This window comes from Dipodomys merriami, unplaced genomic scaffold (genome assembly GCF_024711535.1).
Source record: "Dipodomys merriami isolate MVZ:Mamm:240054 unplaced genomic scaffold, mDipMer1.0.p SCAF_35, whole genome shotgun sequence".
Lineage (NCBI taxonomy): Eukaryota > Metazoa > Chordata > Mammalia > Rodentia > Heteromyidae > Dipodomys > Dipodomys merriami.
In genome coordinates, this window is record NW_027205048.1 from 4,021,556 (window position 1) to 4,034,132 (window position 12,577).

The 12,577-nt window shown below is 35.7% G+C and overlaps 1 protein-coding gene and 1 non-coding gene across 5 annotated transcripts in view; one reads left to right on the forward strand and one right to left on the reverse strand.

Moving 5' to 3' along the window:
• Nucleotides 1-12,577, forward strand: part of Pdcd4 (programmed cell death 4) — a 30,846-nt gene that overhangs the window by 17,087 nt on the left and 1,182 nt on the right. For 3 of the 4 annotated variants that reach the window (XM_069987974.1, XM_069987973.1, XM_069987975.1), the window contains exons 7-12: nt 1,386-1,607; nt 4,211-4,308; nt 5,464-5,578; nt 9,978-10,085; nt 10,545-10,655; nt 12,158-12,297. In XM_069987974.1, coding sequence (XP_069844075.1) covers nt 1,386-1,607; nt 4,211-4,308; nt 5,464-5,578; nt 9,978-10,085; nt 10,545-10,655; nt 12,158-12,297 — 794 coding nt within the window. The remainder of the gene's footprint in view (nt 1-1,385; nt 1,608-4,210; nt 4,309-5,463; nt 5,579-9,977; nt 10,086-10,544; nt 10,656-12,157; nt 12,298-12,577) is intronic. The other variant, XM_069987976.1, reaches the window with a different exon arrangement.
• On the reverse strand, nt 11,990-12,097 carry LOC138804004 (U6 spliceosomal RNA). Its single transcript, XR_011365124.1, has one exon. It is a non-coding gene; the product is annotated as a U6 spliceosomal RNA (small nuclear RNA).

Genomic DNA, 12,577 nt, shown 5'->3' on the forward strand with positions numbered 1-12,577 from the left:
TAATATGTGATCCCTATCCTTCTAAAGCTCATTTAAATGATGTAAAGCTCATTTACTAAGACGTAAAGTGAAAGAATCCATTCTATAGAGTTTAAGTCCTTTGAAGTCAGGAACTGTTGAAATATTGCATAGTAATATTAAGCAGCATATTGTGGAAACATTCAGTGGTAAGTAATAAAAGAGGTGATTCTGAACCATCCTGAAGTATGGGTAGGGGATTTCCAGGTAAGCTAGTTGAATATTTACCAGAAAGAGGAATGTTATTTTTGAAAAAGATAGTTGTTAAAGTAGTTGTTAAAGTGCAGTCAAGGACAAGGTAATGATGAAGGTGTTATTAACCAGATACCAGTTGCATGTTTATGAAGATAGTCCTGGCATTCTTTTTTTCCCCTGGCATTCTTTTAAGTAGTATTTCATGGTATAGAGGTTCCAAGAAAACTTCACTAAAGAAAAAGACACTCTGAGTTAGAACATAGTTTCTAGGATCCTGCTATTTTACTTCAAATTTGGCCATTCTTGGGTGCCCTTAGCCATTTCTTAATTTTCTTGTGCTTTAGATTATTTTGCATATTGAATGAGATGATACAAAGTGGCTGTTTAAAAAAATAAAAAAAATTAAAGTGGCCATTAATAACATGGTAGCTGTTACTTTTGTTCTTTTTCTTTTTCTTTTCTTTTTTTTTTTTTTTTTTTTTTTTTTGTGCCAGTCCTTGGACTTGAACTCAGGTTCTGGTCCCTGAGCTTTGGTGTTCAAGGATAGCAGCTTTACTTCTGGATTTCTGGTATTTAATTGGAGATAATCATCTCACCGACTTTCCTGCCCAAGCTGGCCTTAAACAGCCTACTGAATACTTAGGATTACAAGTGTGGGCCACTGGCACCTGGCTGGTTACTTTATTCTTAATAGGAAAGCTTGACTTCACTCAAGCATTTAAAAAGAAATCCCAATTAAACATGGTTTAAGATCTCATTTTAAACTTTATGTAAAAGTTTAAAGCAGAGAAGTCTTTGAAGAAAAATAGAATATATACCCTATAATAGTGTAAAATGAATTTCTCCATAAATGCTCATCAATCCATATTTTTAGAAATAATATTAATTGTAAAGCAGAGAATTAGTTGACACCAAACTTAGCAATAATATATAGTTCAATAAACTATTTTCAGTATAATTCACATTCTTAGTGATGTTCACATAAGTAAAACTTGACGAATAGATCACTATTATTCCAGCCCCATTCAATATGACTGCTTTCTTGATATTTGTAAAGAGGGAGGGGTGACCAAAAGATATATAGATAAAAGCTTGAGTTTCTACAACTAAAAATTTTATTGAACTATAATGATATACTTTTAAAAATAAAAATGTTTTATTCTTTTGAATAGGAAATGCTAAAAGATTTAAATCTTGGTGAAATGAAAAGTGGAGTACCAGTGTTGGCAGTGTCCTTAGCATTGGAGGGGAAGGCTAGTCATAGAGAAATGACATCTAAGCTTCTTTCTGACCTTTGTGGGACAGTCATGAGCACAAATGATGTGGAAAAGTCATTTGATAAATTGTTGAAGGATCTACCTGAATTAGCATTGGATACTCCTAGAGCACCACAGGTTTGTGTCATTCCCTTTGTTAATTCCTTTTTTCCTACACACTTTTAATTGAAGAAATAGCACATGTTCCTAAAACATTTTAATAGCTGGAAGGGAAATGGCCCACATTTATTACCATACAAAAACAATCTTAACATTTATAAAATGCATTTTGTTACTGTTTTGTTTTTAAATAGTCTTTATAATTCTTTTTTACATCTTTACTATGTTCTATACAGGGTGGTTTTTTTTTTTGTTGGTTGTGTCGCTTGAACTCTGGGTCTGGGTGCTGTCTCTGAGCTTTTAAGCTCAAGGTGAGCACTCTACCACTTGAGCCTCAGCACCACTTCTGGTTTTTTGAGTGGTTTATTGGAGGTAAGAGTCTCACCAGCTTTCCTGCCCTGGCTGGCTTTGAACCTTAATCCTCAGATCTCAGCTTTCTGAGTAGGATTACAGGTGTGAGCCACCAGCACCTGGCCTATATAGGTTTTAAGTTACATATTTATTTTTTTCTGTATTCTCTGTTTAATTTTACTAGCTAGGATTTTTTAAAATATAAATTATAATTATGCTTGAATTTGTTTATTTTATTATAAAACAGTTTGTTATTATTTTCTCTTTAATAACTTTGAAAACATGAAATTATTATCTTACCAATTTTTGATAAAAGTTTTATATATAAATTTAGAAACAAGAATATAGGTAAGTTTCCAAATGGAGTTTCTGTAACATAATCTATATAATAACGTGTCGAGCTCTCACTGGAAAGGGGGTTGTTTTCTCCAAAAAAAGAAAAAAGTATTTATCCCAATAAATACTTTTAAAAATGATTACATCACTTCTTACTGCTTACAGAATTTTTGAAAAATAAAATCTTAACAGGAAGAAAGTCAAGCAAAAATAACCATGGCTAACATTTTGGTGTTAAATTTTTCATTCTGTTTTGCTAGTTATATATCAACATAATTTTTAATATGTCCTTATTCTTCAGTTAGAAAGTGAAATCATACCATACATGCTGTCTTGTAAACTTAGTTTTTCTTACCCCATAAAATAAGTAAATATTTTTCCCTTTAGCCATGTAGTTTACGTTCTTGCTTGGACCCACTTTTATTGTTCTACATGGGAGTTTTCAGTTTGTAAAACAATTACATGTATGAACACTTTCAAATGATATTTTAACTCATCTTGGAAAGATTATTAGGAAAAAAATTATGTTAAGTGAAGTAAACCAGATCCAGAGAAACAACGGCTGCATGGTTTCCTTCATTTGTGGTAGATAGAATGTACTTATAAATCTGTAAAAAAAAAAAAAAAAACAAACCCAAGTTGGGCAGTATACAAGTGGTTACAAATGAATTAACTGACATATAATAGACCCTATGAAGAGCTCAAATAGTATATAATCTTTTAGAAAGACTAGGTCAAAGCCCAGCAAAATAAACCCCAGGAAATGAATACATCCAAGAGAGGGGTGGGGCCAACTGAAGAGTGGTAAAGGAATGAAGGAGGGAAGTGGGGGAGAATTCTGTGTAACCTGGTACTACTAGCTCACACCTATAATCCTGGCTACTCAGGAGGCTGAGATGTGAGGATGATGGTTTGAAGTCAGCCCAGGCAGGAAAGTCAGTGAGATTCTTCATCTCCAATAAACTATATTCAAAGAGGGCCAGAAGTAGTGCTGTAGCTCAGGTGGTAGAGTGGTAGCCTTCAGCACAAAGAGGCTCAGGAATGGTTCCCAAGCCCTGAGTTCAAGCCCTAGTACTAACCAAAAAAAAAAAAAAAAAAAAAAAAAAGAATTCGTTGTATCACAAATTAAGAAAAAGGGAAGGGGGTGGTGGTGGTTCAAAGTGGGGTGAGAATGTTGAAGGAATTGCCAGTGATCAAGATCTACAGTATTCATAAACTACTTTGTATTTTATATATATTTAAATATACATATATATCATGTCCTTTGTGCAACTGCTTTAAGATTAAAAAGATTAAAAGTAAAAATATAGATTGCTTCAGTTTTTCTTTTGAGAAAAACTCGACTTTGTTTTTAGAAAAGAGATTTCTCTTGACTTTTAAGTCATACAGTTAGCAAGTACTTTTGATTATATATTGACTAACAAGGTATTGGAGTTTCAGTAATAAAGCAGATATAGCCTCTACTCTGATGGCACTTAACTAGAAGGTCAAGATGAGGAGGGAGTATGCCAAGCATAACCAGCAGGTGCTAAATAGGTGTTTTTGAATATAACAGTATGTCTAAATGTCAACTATGTAGTTAAAATATTCATCATCATTTATGTATTTAGAAATTGTGTCCTAGCTGGTTGCTCACACCTGTAATTCTAGCTACTCAGGAGGCTGGATCTGAGGATTGCAGTTTGAAGCCAGCCACAGCATAAAAGTCCAGGAGACTCTTATCTCCTGTAAACTACTCAGAAAAAGTTGGAATTGGCACTGTGGCTCAAGTGGTAGAACATTAGCCTTGAGACCCAGGAACACCTCCCAGGCCCTGAGTTCAAGCCCTAGGACTGGCAAAACAACAACAACAACAAACAACCAAACACAACAAATAAAAATTGTGTTCTATAAAAGGCTTTAGTTTATCTACCTCTTTTTCTTTCTTACTGTAGTTGGTGGGCCAATTCATTGCTAGAGCTGTTGGAGATGGAATTTTATGTAATACCTATATTGACAGTTACAAAGGAACTGTAGATTGTGTACAGGCTAGGTAAGTAAATTAATTTTGTTACTTAGAATTTCAAAATTAGAGGAAATTCCTATAGAATCTTATTGAAATGAAATTAGCATTAATCTAACATTGTGGCTATGTATTTGTCACTAGTCTGAATTCTCCACTATTACAATGAAAAGATTATTGACATGAAATAACAGGAAAAGGATATTAATAAAATGCATAATTTCTGAGTTTTGGCTAACCTATTAGCTTTCTCTGGGCCTCAGCTTCTTTATTTATAAAATGAAAGTGTTGCATATAGAATGTTCTTTAAGGTGTTTTTTGTTCTAACATTCTACAGTTATCTAATACTGTAATGTAAGACAACATTACTAAAGGAAACTTACTTGCAGTTTTACTTTATATTGTCAGTGAGATCTTTCTTGGAAAATGTTTTTCACTTTTGTTCTTTGGTATAATCAATTGTAAGTTACATCTGACATTTAGCTACATGATTTTTTCTTAACTCCCTAAAGACTTAGGTTTGAAATTCAACATGTCTTAGGTTTTACCAGGTTTAGATATTAACTTAATTTTCTAGGGCTACTTCAGGTAATGGTATGATTTCTTTAGATGACAAGGCATGGTTCTCAGTAAAAATTATATGTAAAATATTCCTTCTCAGCTAGGAGGCAGAGATCTGAGAATTGTAGTTCAAAGCCAGCCCAGGCAGGAAAATCTGTGAGGCTCTTATCTCTAGTTAACTACCAAAACACTGGAAGTGGAGCTATGTCTCAAGTGGTAGAGTGCTAGCCTTGTTCAAAAAAGCCCAAGAATAGCTCCCAGGCCCTGGTTCAACCCCCGGATCAGTGTATAACACACACACACGCACGCACGCACGCACGCACGCACACAGTTCTCTCATTGTAGGTCAGTTATTTTGTAACATCTTTTAATTTTTTAAATGAGAAATGAAAGCTAAAGAACATGAGGATGTTCTTTAAATATGGAATATGTGTTTCTTGCTATCTACTTTTATTTTGAAAATGGTTTTTAAAAGGAATTTTAATTTCATATTTTTGTTATTTCATATTTTTGTTATATTACATTTTTTGGTACATAAGGGATTTTGTTAGCTTTATAATTTGGTGAACCTTGGGCAATTCCATGTATCAAAATTAATTGTTTCCTCTTTTTATTTTTTGGTAGAGCTGCTCTGGATAAGGCTACTGTGCTCCTGAGTATGTCTAAAGGTGGAAAACGTAAAGATAGTGTGTGGGGCTCTGGAGGTGGGCAGCAGTCTGTCAATCACCTTGTTAAAGAGGTACCTATTGAGTAGTGTGGTTTAATTAAAATGTATTCTTTTGAGAGGAAAAAATATGTACTAACTGGTGTTTTGTGGTCAAAAATTAAACTCAGTATTAGAAGTACAAGTAGAAAATTGAATTATCTCTTTTATATTTGCTTATCCCATTTTACTACTTATTATATAAGTGCATATCGTTAAATTTTTTTCTATTTAAAAATGTTGTTGTGACAAGGGCTTTCATGAATAATTATAAAAAAGTTCTCTGTGAACTTCAGAGGAGTCCCTGAAATCTTTGTCTTAATTAGTATTTAAAATTATCCAATTGAAATAAAACTTGTTCTAATAAATACTTGTTCACGTTTTTATATGTGAAGTTTGAAACTGGGTGATTATGAATTGTAAGTGATGAATTGTGAGCACTAGAGTAGATCAAAATGATAGATTTTTGTTAGGAACCTTACTACCTGTATACTTTCATTAAAAGAAAGAGTAATTGGGCAATAATGTCAATAAATTAAAATTACAAATTTCTCCTGGTGGATTTTTTTCTGGTGTTCTGTAGCAAGAAATTTAAAGCAGCAATGTTCTTATCTGTAGAACTTTAAGAAAAGACTTTAAGAAATCTTTTTGGAATTAAATTTTTTTTTCTGGTTCTAGGGTTTAAACTCTGGGCCTGGGCTCTGTTCCTGAGATTCTTTGCTCAAAACTAGCACTCTTATCATTGGAACCACAGTGTTACTTCCAGCTTTTTCTGAGTGGCTTATTGGATATAAGAGTCTCATGGACTTTTTCTGCCCAGGCTGGCGTTGAGCTGTGATCCTCAGAACTCATTCTTCTGAGTAGCTAGGTGTGAGCCACCAGTGCCTGGCTAGGAATTAAATATTTAAAGAGAAATTAGATTAGCCTTTTGGAAATTAAAAAATTTAAACAATTGTTTCTTTTTGGTATTGGGACTTGAACCAGGGCCCTGTGCTATTGCCTGGCTTATTCGCTCAAGACTGGAGTTCTACTACTTGAGCTGCATCTTCACTTTTGGTTTTTCACTGGTTAATTGGAGATAAGTCTCATGGACTTTTCTATTTATGTAGGTAGTTCCTCAGATCTCAGCCTCTTGAGTAGCTAGGATTTCAGGCATAAGCCACTGGTGCCCATCTTAAAATTTTAAATTAAAAATTAGATTAATTTTAAATAAATGAAACCTTTAAGAAATTAAAAGATTTATGGTTTATGCACTTCTGATTTTTTAGTGTAGTCTTTTCATGTGGCTATAATTTTGACTTTTAATCTTTCATACATAAAACATTTGATAGCATTAGGAGTTCAAAAGGGAAGAGTGTTGACCTCTTTTGCTTTTATACATGTTAAAATAGATGGGTCAGTGTTTATAATGTCACAATTACAATGTGTTAGACAAGTTTTGAGAATTACTAGAAAAGTTGAGGTATAAACATAGTCAAGATGTCAGTCTATTAGGCAAGAAAAAGAAATAAAGGGTACCCAGATTGGAAAGGAAGAAAAAGAAATAAAGGGTACCCAGATTGGAAAGGAAGAAAAATCAGCTGGGTAAAACTAGCTCTATTCCACATGACATGCTCTGTAGGCAGCAAATCAAATGAATTAGCAGAATCACTCCCTAACTCCAAACCAGTTATTAGCTAATTAGCTATGCAACTTTCATATCAAGGTTTCAGGAAGTAAGATCAATATATAACATTTAATTCTACATCTATATCGTTAGCAATGAATGACATGAAGTAAAATTTACAATAGTACCAAAGCAAAATACTAGCTGGGTGTGGTGGTTTACATCTGTAATCCAACCTACTCAGTAAGAGGGAGGGACTGTACTTCAAGGCTAGCCTTAAAAAAAAAAGTCACTCAACTCCATCTCAATAAAATCTGTGTAGGGCTGGGAAGGTGGCTCAGTGGTAGAGTGCTTGCCTTGCATGCACAAGGCCCTGGATTTTAGTACTCAGCACCACATAAGCAGAAAAAGTCGCAAGTGGTGCTGTGGCTCAAGTGGTAGAGTGCTAGCCTTGAGCTGAAGAGCTGAGGGACAGCACTCAGGCCCAGAGTTCAGGCCCCATGACTGACAAAAAAAGAAAAAATCTATGCATGTTGTGTGTACTTGTCATCTCAGCTACAAGAAGTCATCCCAGTTATGCAGGAAATGTAACTAGGAGTATGCTATCCATTATTAGTCTAGATAAAAATTTGAGACCCTATCTCAAAAAAATAACTTAAGCAAAAAGACTGAGACATGGCTCAAGAGAAAGTGTCTGCCTAGCAAGCTTAAGGCCCTGAGTTCAAATTCTAGTACTGCCAGTAAGAAAATTACTAAGAGGACTGGGAAGGTGGCTCAGTGGTAGAGCGCTTGCCTTGCATGCATGAGGCCCTGAGTTCGATTCCTAGTACCACATAAGCAAAAAGAAAACAGCCAGAAGTGGCGCTGTAGCTCAAGTGGTTGAGCGCTAGCCTTGAGCTGAAGAGCTGAGGGACAGTGCCCAGGCCCAGAGTTCAGGCCCCATGACTGGACCAAAAAAAGAAAATTACTAAGAAATGAAAGTAAAAGAAAGTACAACTACAAAATGTTGAAAAAGTAAAGACTTAAGTGGAAAATACCCCAGGTTTATGGAAAGACAAGCTGTGTGCTTGGTGGCTTCCTCCTCCTGTTACCGTAGCCTCTCAGGAGGCTGAGATCTGAGGTAGTGGTTCAAAACCAATCCAGGTAGGGAAGTCTGTGAGACTCTTTGTTGTTTTTTTTTTTTCCTGGTCCTGGGGCTTGAACTCTGGGTCTGAGCACTATCCCTAAGCCTCTTTGTGCTCAAGGCTAATATTCTACTACTTGAGTCACAACGCCACTTCTGGCCTTTTCTAAATAGTTTATGGGAATAAGAATCTCATGGACTTTACTGCCCAGGCTGGCTTTGAACCATGATCTCCAGATCCCAGTCCCTTGAGTAGCTAAGATTACAGGTGTGAGCCACTAGTGCCCAGTATGAGACTCTTATCTCCAGTTAATCAACAAAAAACTGAAGTGGAGCTGTGACTTGAATAGTAGAGTGCCAACCTTGAGTGGAAAATCTAAGGTCCAGTGCCCAGGCCTAAAAAAGAAAAAAAAAAGACATTATTATTAAGATGGTAATACTCCCTGAACTGCCAAACTGTTCTTGGTATGGTTAATTTTGAGATCAGATTCTGAATTAATATCTAATCTGCTAAGGATAGCGATTTTCATCAATAAAAAGGTAGAAAAAACAAAAATTGAAATAAGCTACCATTATATGTTTGAGGTTGACGTTATTTGGATGGCTGTTTACATGGAAGGGTTAGACAAACATGACTCTAAAGAATCTTTACTTGTTTGTATAACTAATGCTAAAAAATGCATGGAATCTGCTGGGGAACATTTTAGTTTTTAAAGTTAGATAACAAGTGTTAAAAGTAGTATAACAAATTCATTGTAATTATAAAATAAAAGTACTTTATTTAAATGCTATGTATTTCTCTCTCTCTCTCTCTCTCTCTCTTGTTGGTCAATTGTGGGGCTTGAACTCTGGGCTTGGGTGCTGTTCCTACCCTCTTTAGCTCAATGCCAGTGCTTTACTGCTTGAGCCACAGCACCACTTCCGGTTTCCTAGTGGTTTACTGGAGGAGATAAGAGTCTCTCGGACTTTCGTGCCCAGGCTGGCTTTGAACCGCGATCCTCAGATCTTAGCCTCCTGAGTAGCTAGGATTACAGGTGTGAGCCACCGGTGCCCAGCAAAATGCTTTATCTTATTTTCTTAAAACACAGGAATTATTAATCAGGATGTCTTCTAGAGTTCAATTTTTATCTTTCATGAAAATACATTGTATAAGTTGGAAATAGAGACATTGAATATTCATGAGATGCAAAGATGATTTTACAGGCAGTTTTTAGGGAAGAAACATTCCAAGTTGAAGCAGTTGTGCTGAAAACCTTCCTATTTTTTCTCTGGAGCCAGAGATGTTACTACTGTACAAGCTTGAGTTTGAAGAGTCAGTATTTGTGTCTATAGTTACAGTTGGAAGCTGATGAACATTATTAACTCAGTAGTAGAAAAAAGAAAAATCATATAGAGATCTTTTCCTTTCTTAGTAATATCCCATTACCATCTCTCATTCTTTTGGCTCCAGTTGCATTATAATCATTCTGATAGATGATTTTGTAGCACTTAAAACAAAATTCTTATTGAGACTTTGAGTTAGTGCCCCCTCTAGTGTTTAAAATCCCTTATCTTCAATTGGAAACTCAGCGATTACTTAGACACACTGAAGCACTGTATTTGCTTCATAAACTTTGTAAAATATTTTTAATTATGTAAAAGTAGAGTATCATGTCTCTATGTTCTTAGCTGTTTTTAACTTAAACAATGCTTTTTAAATCTTATAGATTGATATGCTGCTGAAAGAGTATTTACTCTCTGGAGACATTTCTGAAGCTGAACATTGCCTTAAGGAACTGGAAGTACCTCATTTTCACCATGAGCTTGTTTACGAAGTAAGATTGCTTTGCCATGCCAAAGAGAATTTTTAAATATATATTTTTTTGCACAGCAGGGACTTTCATCTAAGTAACATATGTTCATTTTTCTTCTTTTAAAAACTGTTAATGATCAGTTGTGGGGCTTGAACTCTGTGCCTGGGTGCTGTCCCTGAGCTCTTCAGCTCAAGGGGGCACTCTACCACTTGAGCCACAGTCCCATGCCATTTCCGGTTTTCTGGTAGTATATTGGAGATAAGAGTCTCACGGACTTTCCTGCCCAGGCTGGCTTTGAACCGTGATCCTCAGATCTCAGCCTCCTGAGTATCTAGGATTACAGGTGTGTGCCACCAGCGCCCAGCTTTCTAAAATATTTATTATCATTTAATCATTACATATTAGAAGAAAGAGATATAACATATTTTAAGAAGTCTTATCTGAATTAATAACCAAAAATTAATTTTGCTCACATTTTAGGCTATTGTAATGGTTTTAGAGTCAACTGGAGAAAGTGCATTCAAGATGATTTTGGATTTATTAAAATCTCTTTGGAAGTCTTCTACCATTACTGTAGACCAAATGAAAAGGGTAAGCATCACATTATTATTAGCAGTTCCTAAGTTTACACCTTAGGTGTATAATTGAATAAAGATTTTGAATTGCTAATCAAAGTTTCTTTCAAGTATGTGTAGTAGTAGTATGACAATTTTTTTTTTTTTTTTTGGCCAATCCTGGGGCTTAAACTCAGGCCCTGGGCACTGTCCCCAAGCTTCTTTTTGCTCAAGGCTAGCATTCTACCTCTTGAGCCACAGCACCACTTCCGGCTTCTTCTGCGTATGTGGTACTGAGGAATCGAACCCAGGGCTTCGATGCATGCTAGGCAAGCACTCTACCACTAAGCCACATTCTCAGCCTGACAATGTTTTGTTTAAAACTTGCACTCATTTCTTAGTAACTTGTGCACTCATTTCTTAGAAAGTAAAAAAATCATGTCAATGGGCCTTTTTTTTTTTTTGGGTCCGCTTGTGGGACCTGAACTCTGGGCCTGGGCGCTGTCCCTTAGCTCTTCAGCTCTAGGCTAGTGCTCTACCACTTGAGCCACAGCGCCACTTCCGGCTTTTTTCTTTTTGCTTACGTGGTGCTGAGGAATCGAACCCAGGGATTCATGCATGCAAGGCAAGCGCTCTACCACTGAGCCACCTTCCCAGACCTCAATGGGCCTTTTGCCTGTTTTATTAAAATATGATTGTGTGTTCTAGCCCAAGGATTCTTGATAATGATCATTTTTATTTTATATCTAACACAAACTTTTACCAAACAATACTTTTTTCCCTATTTAAAATTGTGTTGTTGAAATTCTGGTGAAGTTATTTATCTTTTTTTCTTAAAAGTAGTTAAATGTCAGGCTGGGAAGGTGGCTCAGTGGTAGAGCGCTTGCCTTGCATGTATGAGGCCCTGGGTTCGGTTCCTCAGCACCACATAAGCAAAAAGAAAAAAGCTGGAAGTGGTGCTATGGCTCAAGTGGTAGAGTGCTAGCCTTGAGCTGAAGAGCTGAGGGACAGTGCCCAGGCCCAGAGTTCAGGCCCCATGACCAGACCCCTCCCGTCCCCCCAAAAAAAGTGTAGTTAAATGTAGCTAGAGAAGTAGATAAGAATTTGCTGTCTCAAGCTTGTGCACAGCTGTTTGGAGAACAGTTTTACAGAAAATATTCTGAAACAAAAGGTACTTCCATTTACTCTTCAAGGTTGAAAGTGGGACTCTTCACTATATAGTCAGTCTCAAAAATACATTGGTAAGTGTTGAATTGTTTTTTTTTTTTTTTTGGCATAAACTCATAGGTTATCATTTAATGCAAGTTCAGAAGTCAACATTAGAATGGCAAGTCTACAATTACTGGGAACCCATGTTCATGCTTTCTTGTTAAAAATATGGAACGCTTCACGAATTTGCGTGTCATCCTTGCGCAAGGGGCCATGCTAATCTTCTCTGTATCGTTCCAATTTTAGTATATGTGCTGCCGAAGCGAGCACTGAATTGTTTTATTGTATGTACTTTATGGGCTAACAATTCTGTGTAAAATTTTGTTTTAGGGTTATGAGAGAATTTACAATGAAATTCCAGACATTAATTTGGATGTTCCACATTCATACTCTGTGCTTGAGAGATTTGTAGAAGAATGTTTTCAGGCTGGAATAATTTCCAAACAACTCAGAGATCTTTGTCCCTCACGGTACTTCATTTAAATATTACTTTCTCAATATAAAATACTGGTTGATATAGTTGGAAAGATTTCTACCATTCCACCTTTTCAGATTATGGCTTTTCTGTAGCTGCGAAAAGTTTAAAAATTGTTACTACTTCTACAGTTGTGTGTAATTCTCAATCATATTGTTTCATATTTGGCTTAGTGTTTAGCTTCCAAATAGTATTATGGTAGGCATAAATACGTTCTAAATATCTTAGTTTTCTATTTTAATACTTAGTTAATTAACTTTTAGTAATTAAGCTGT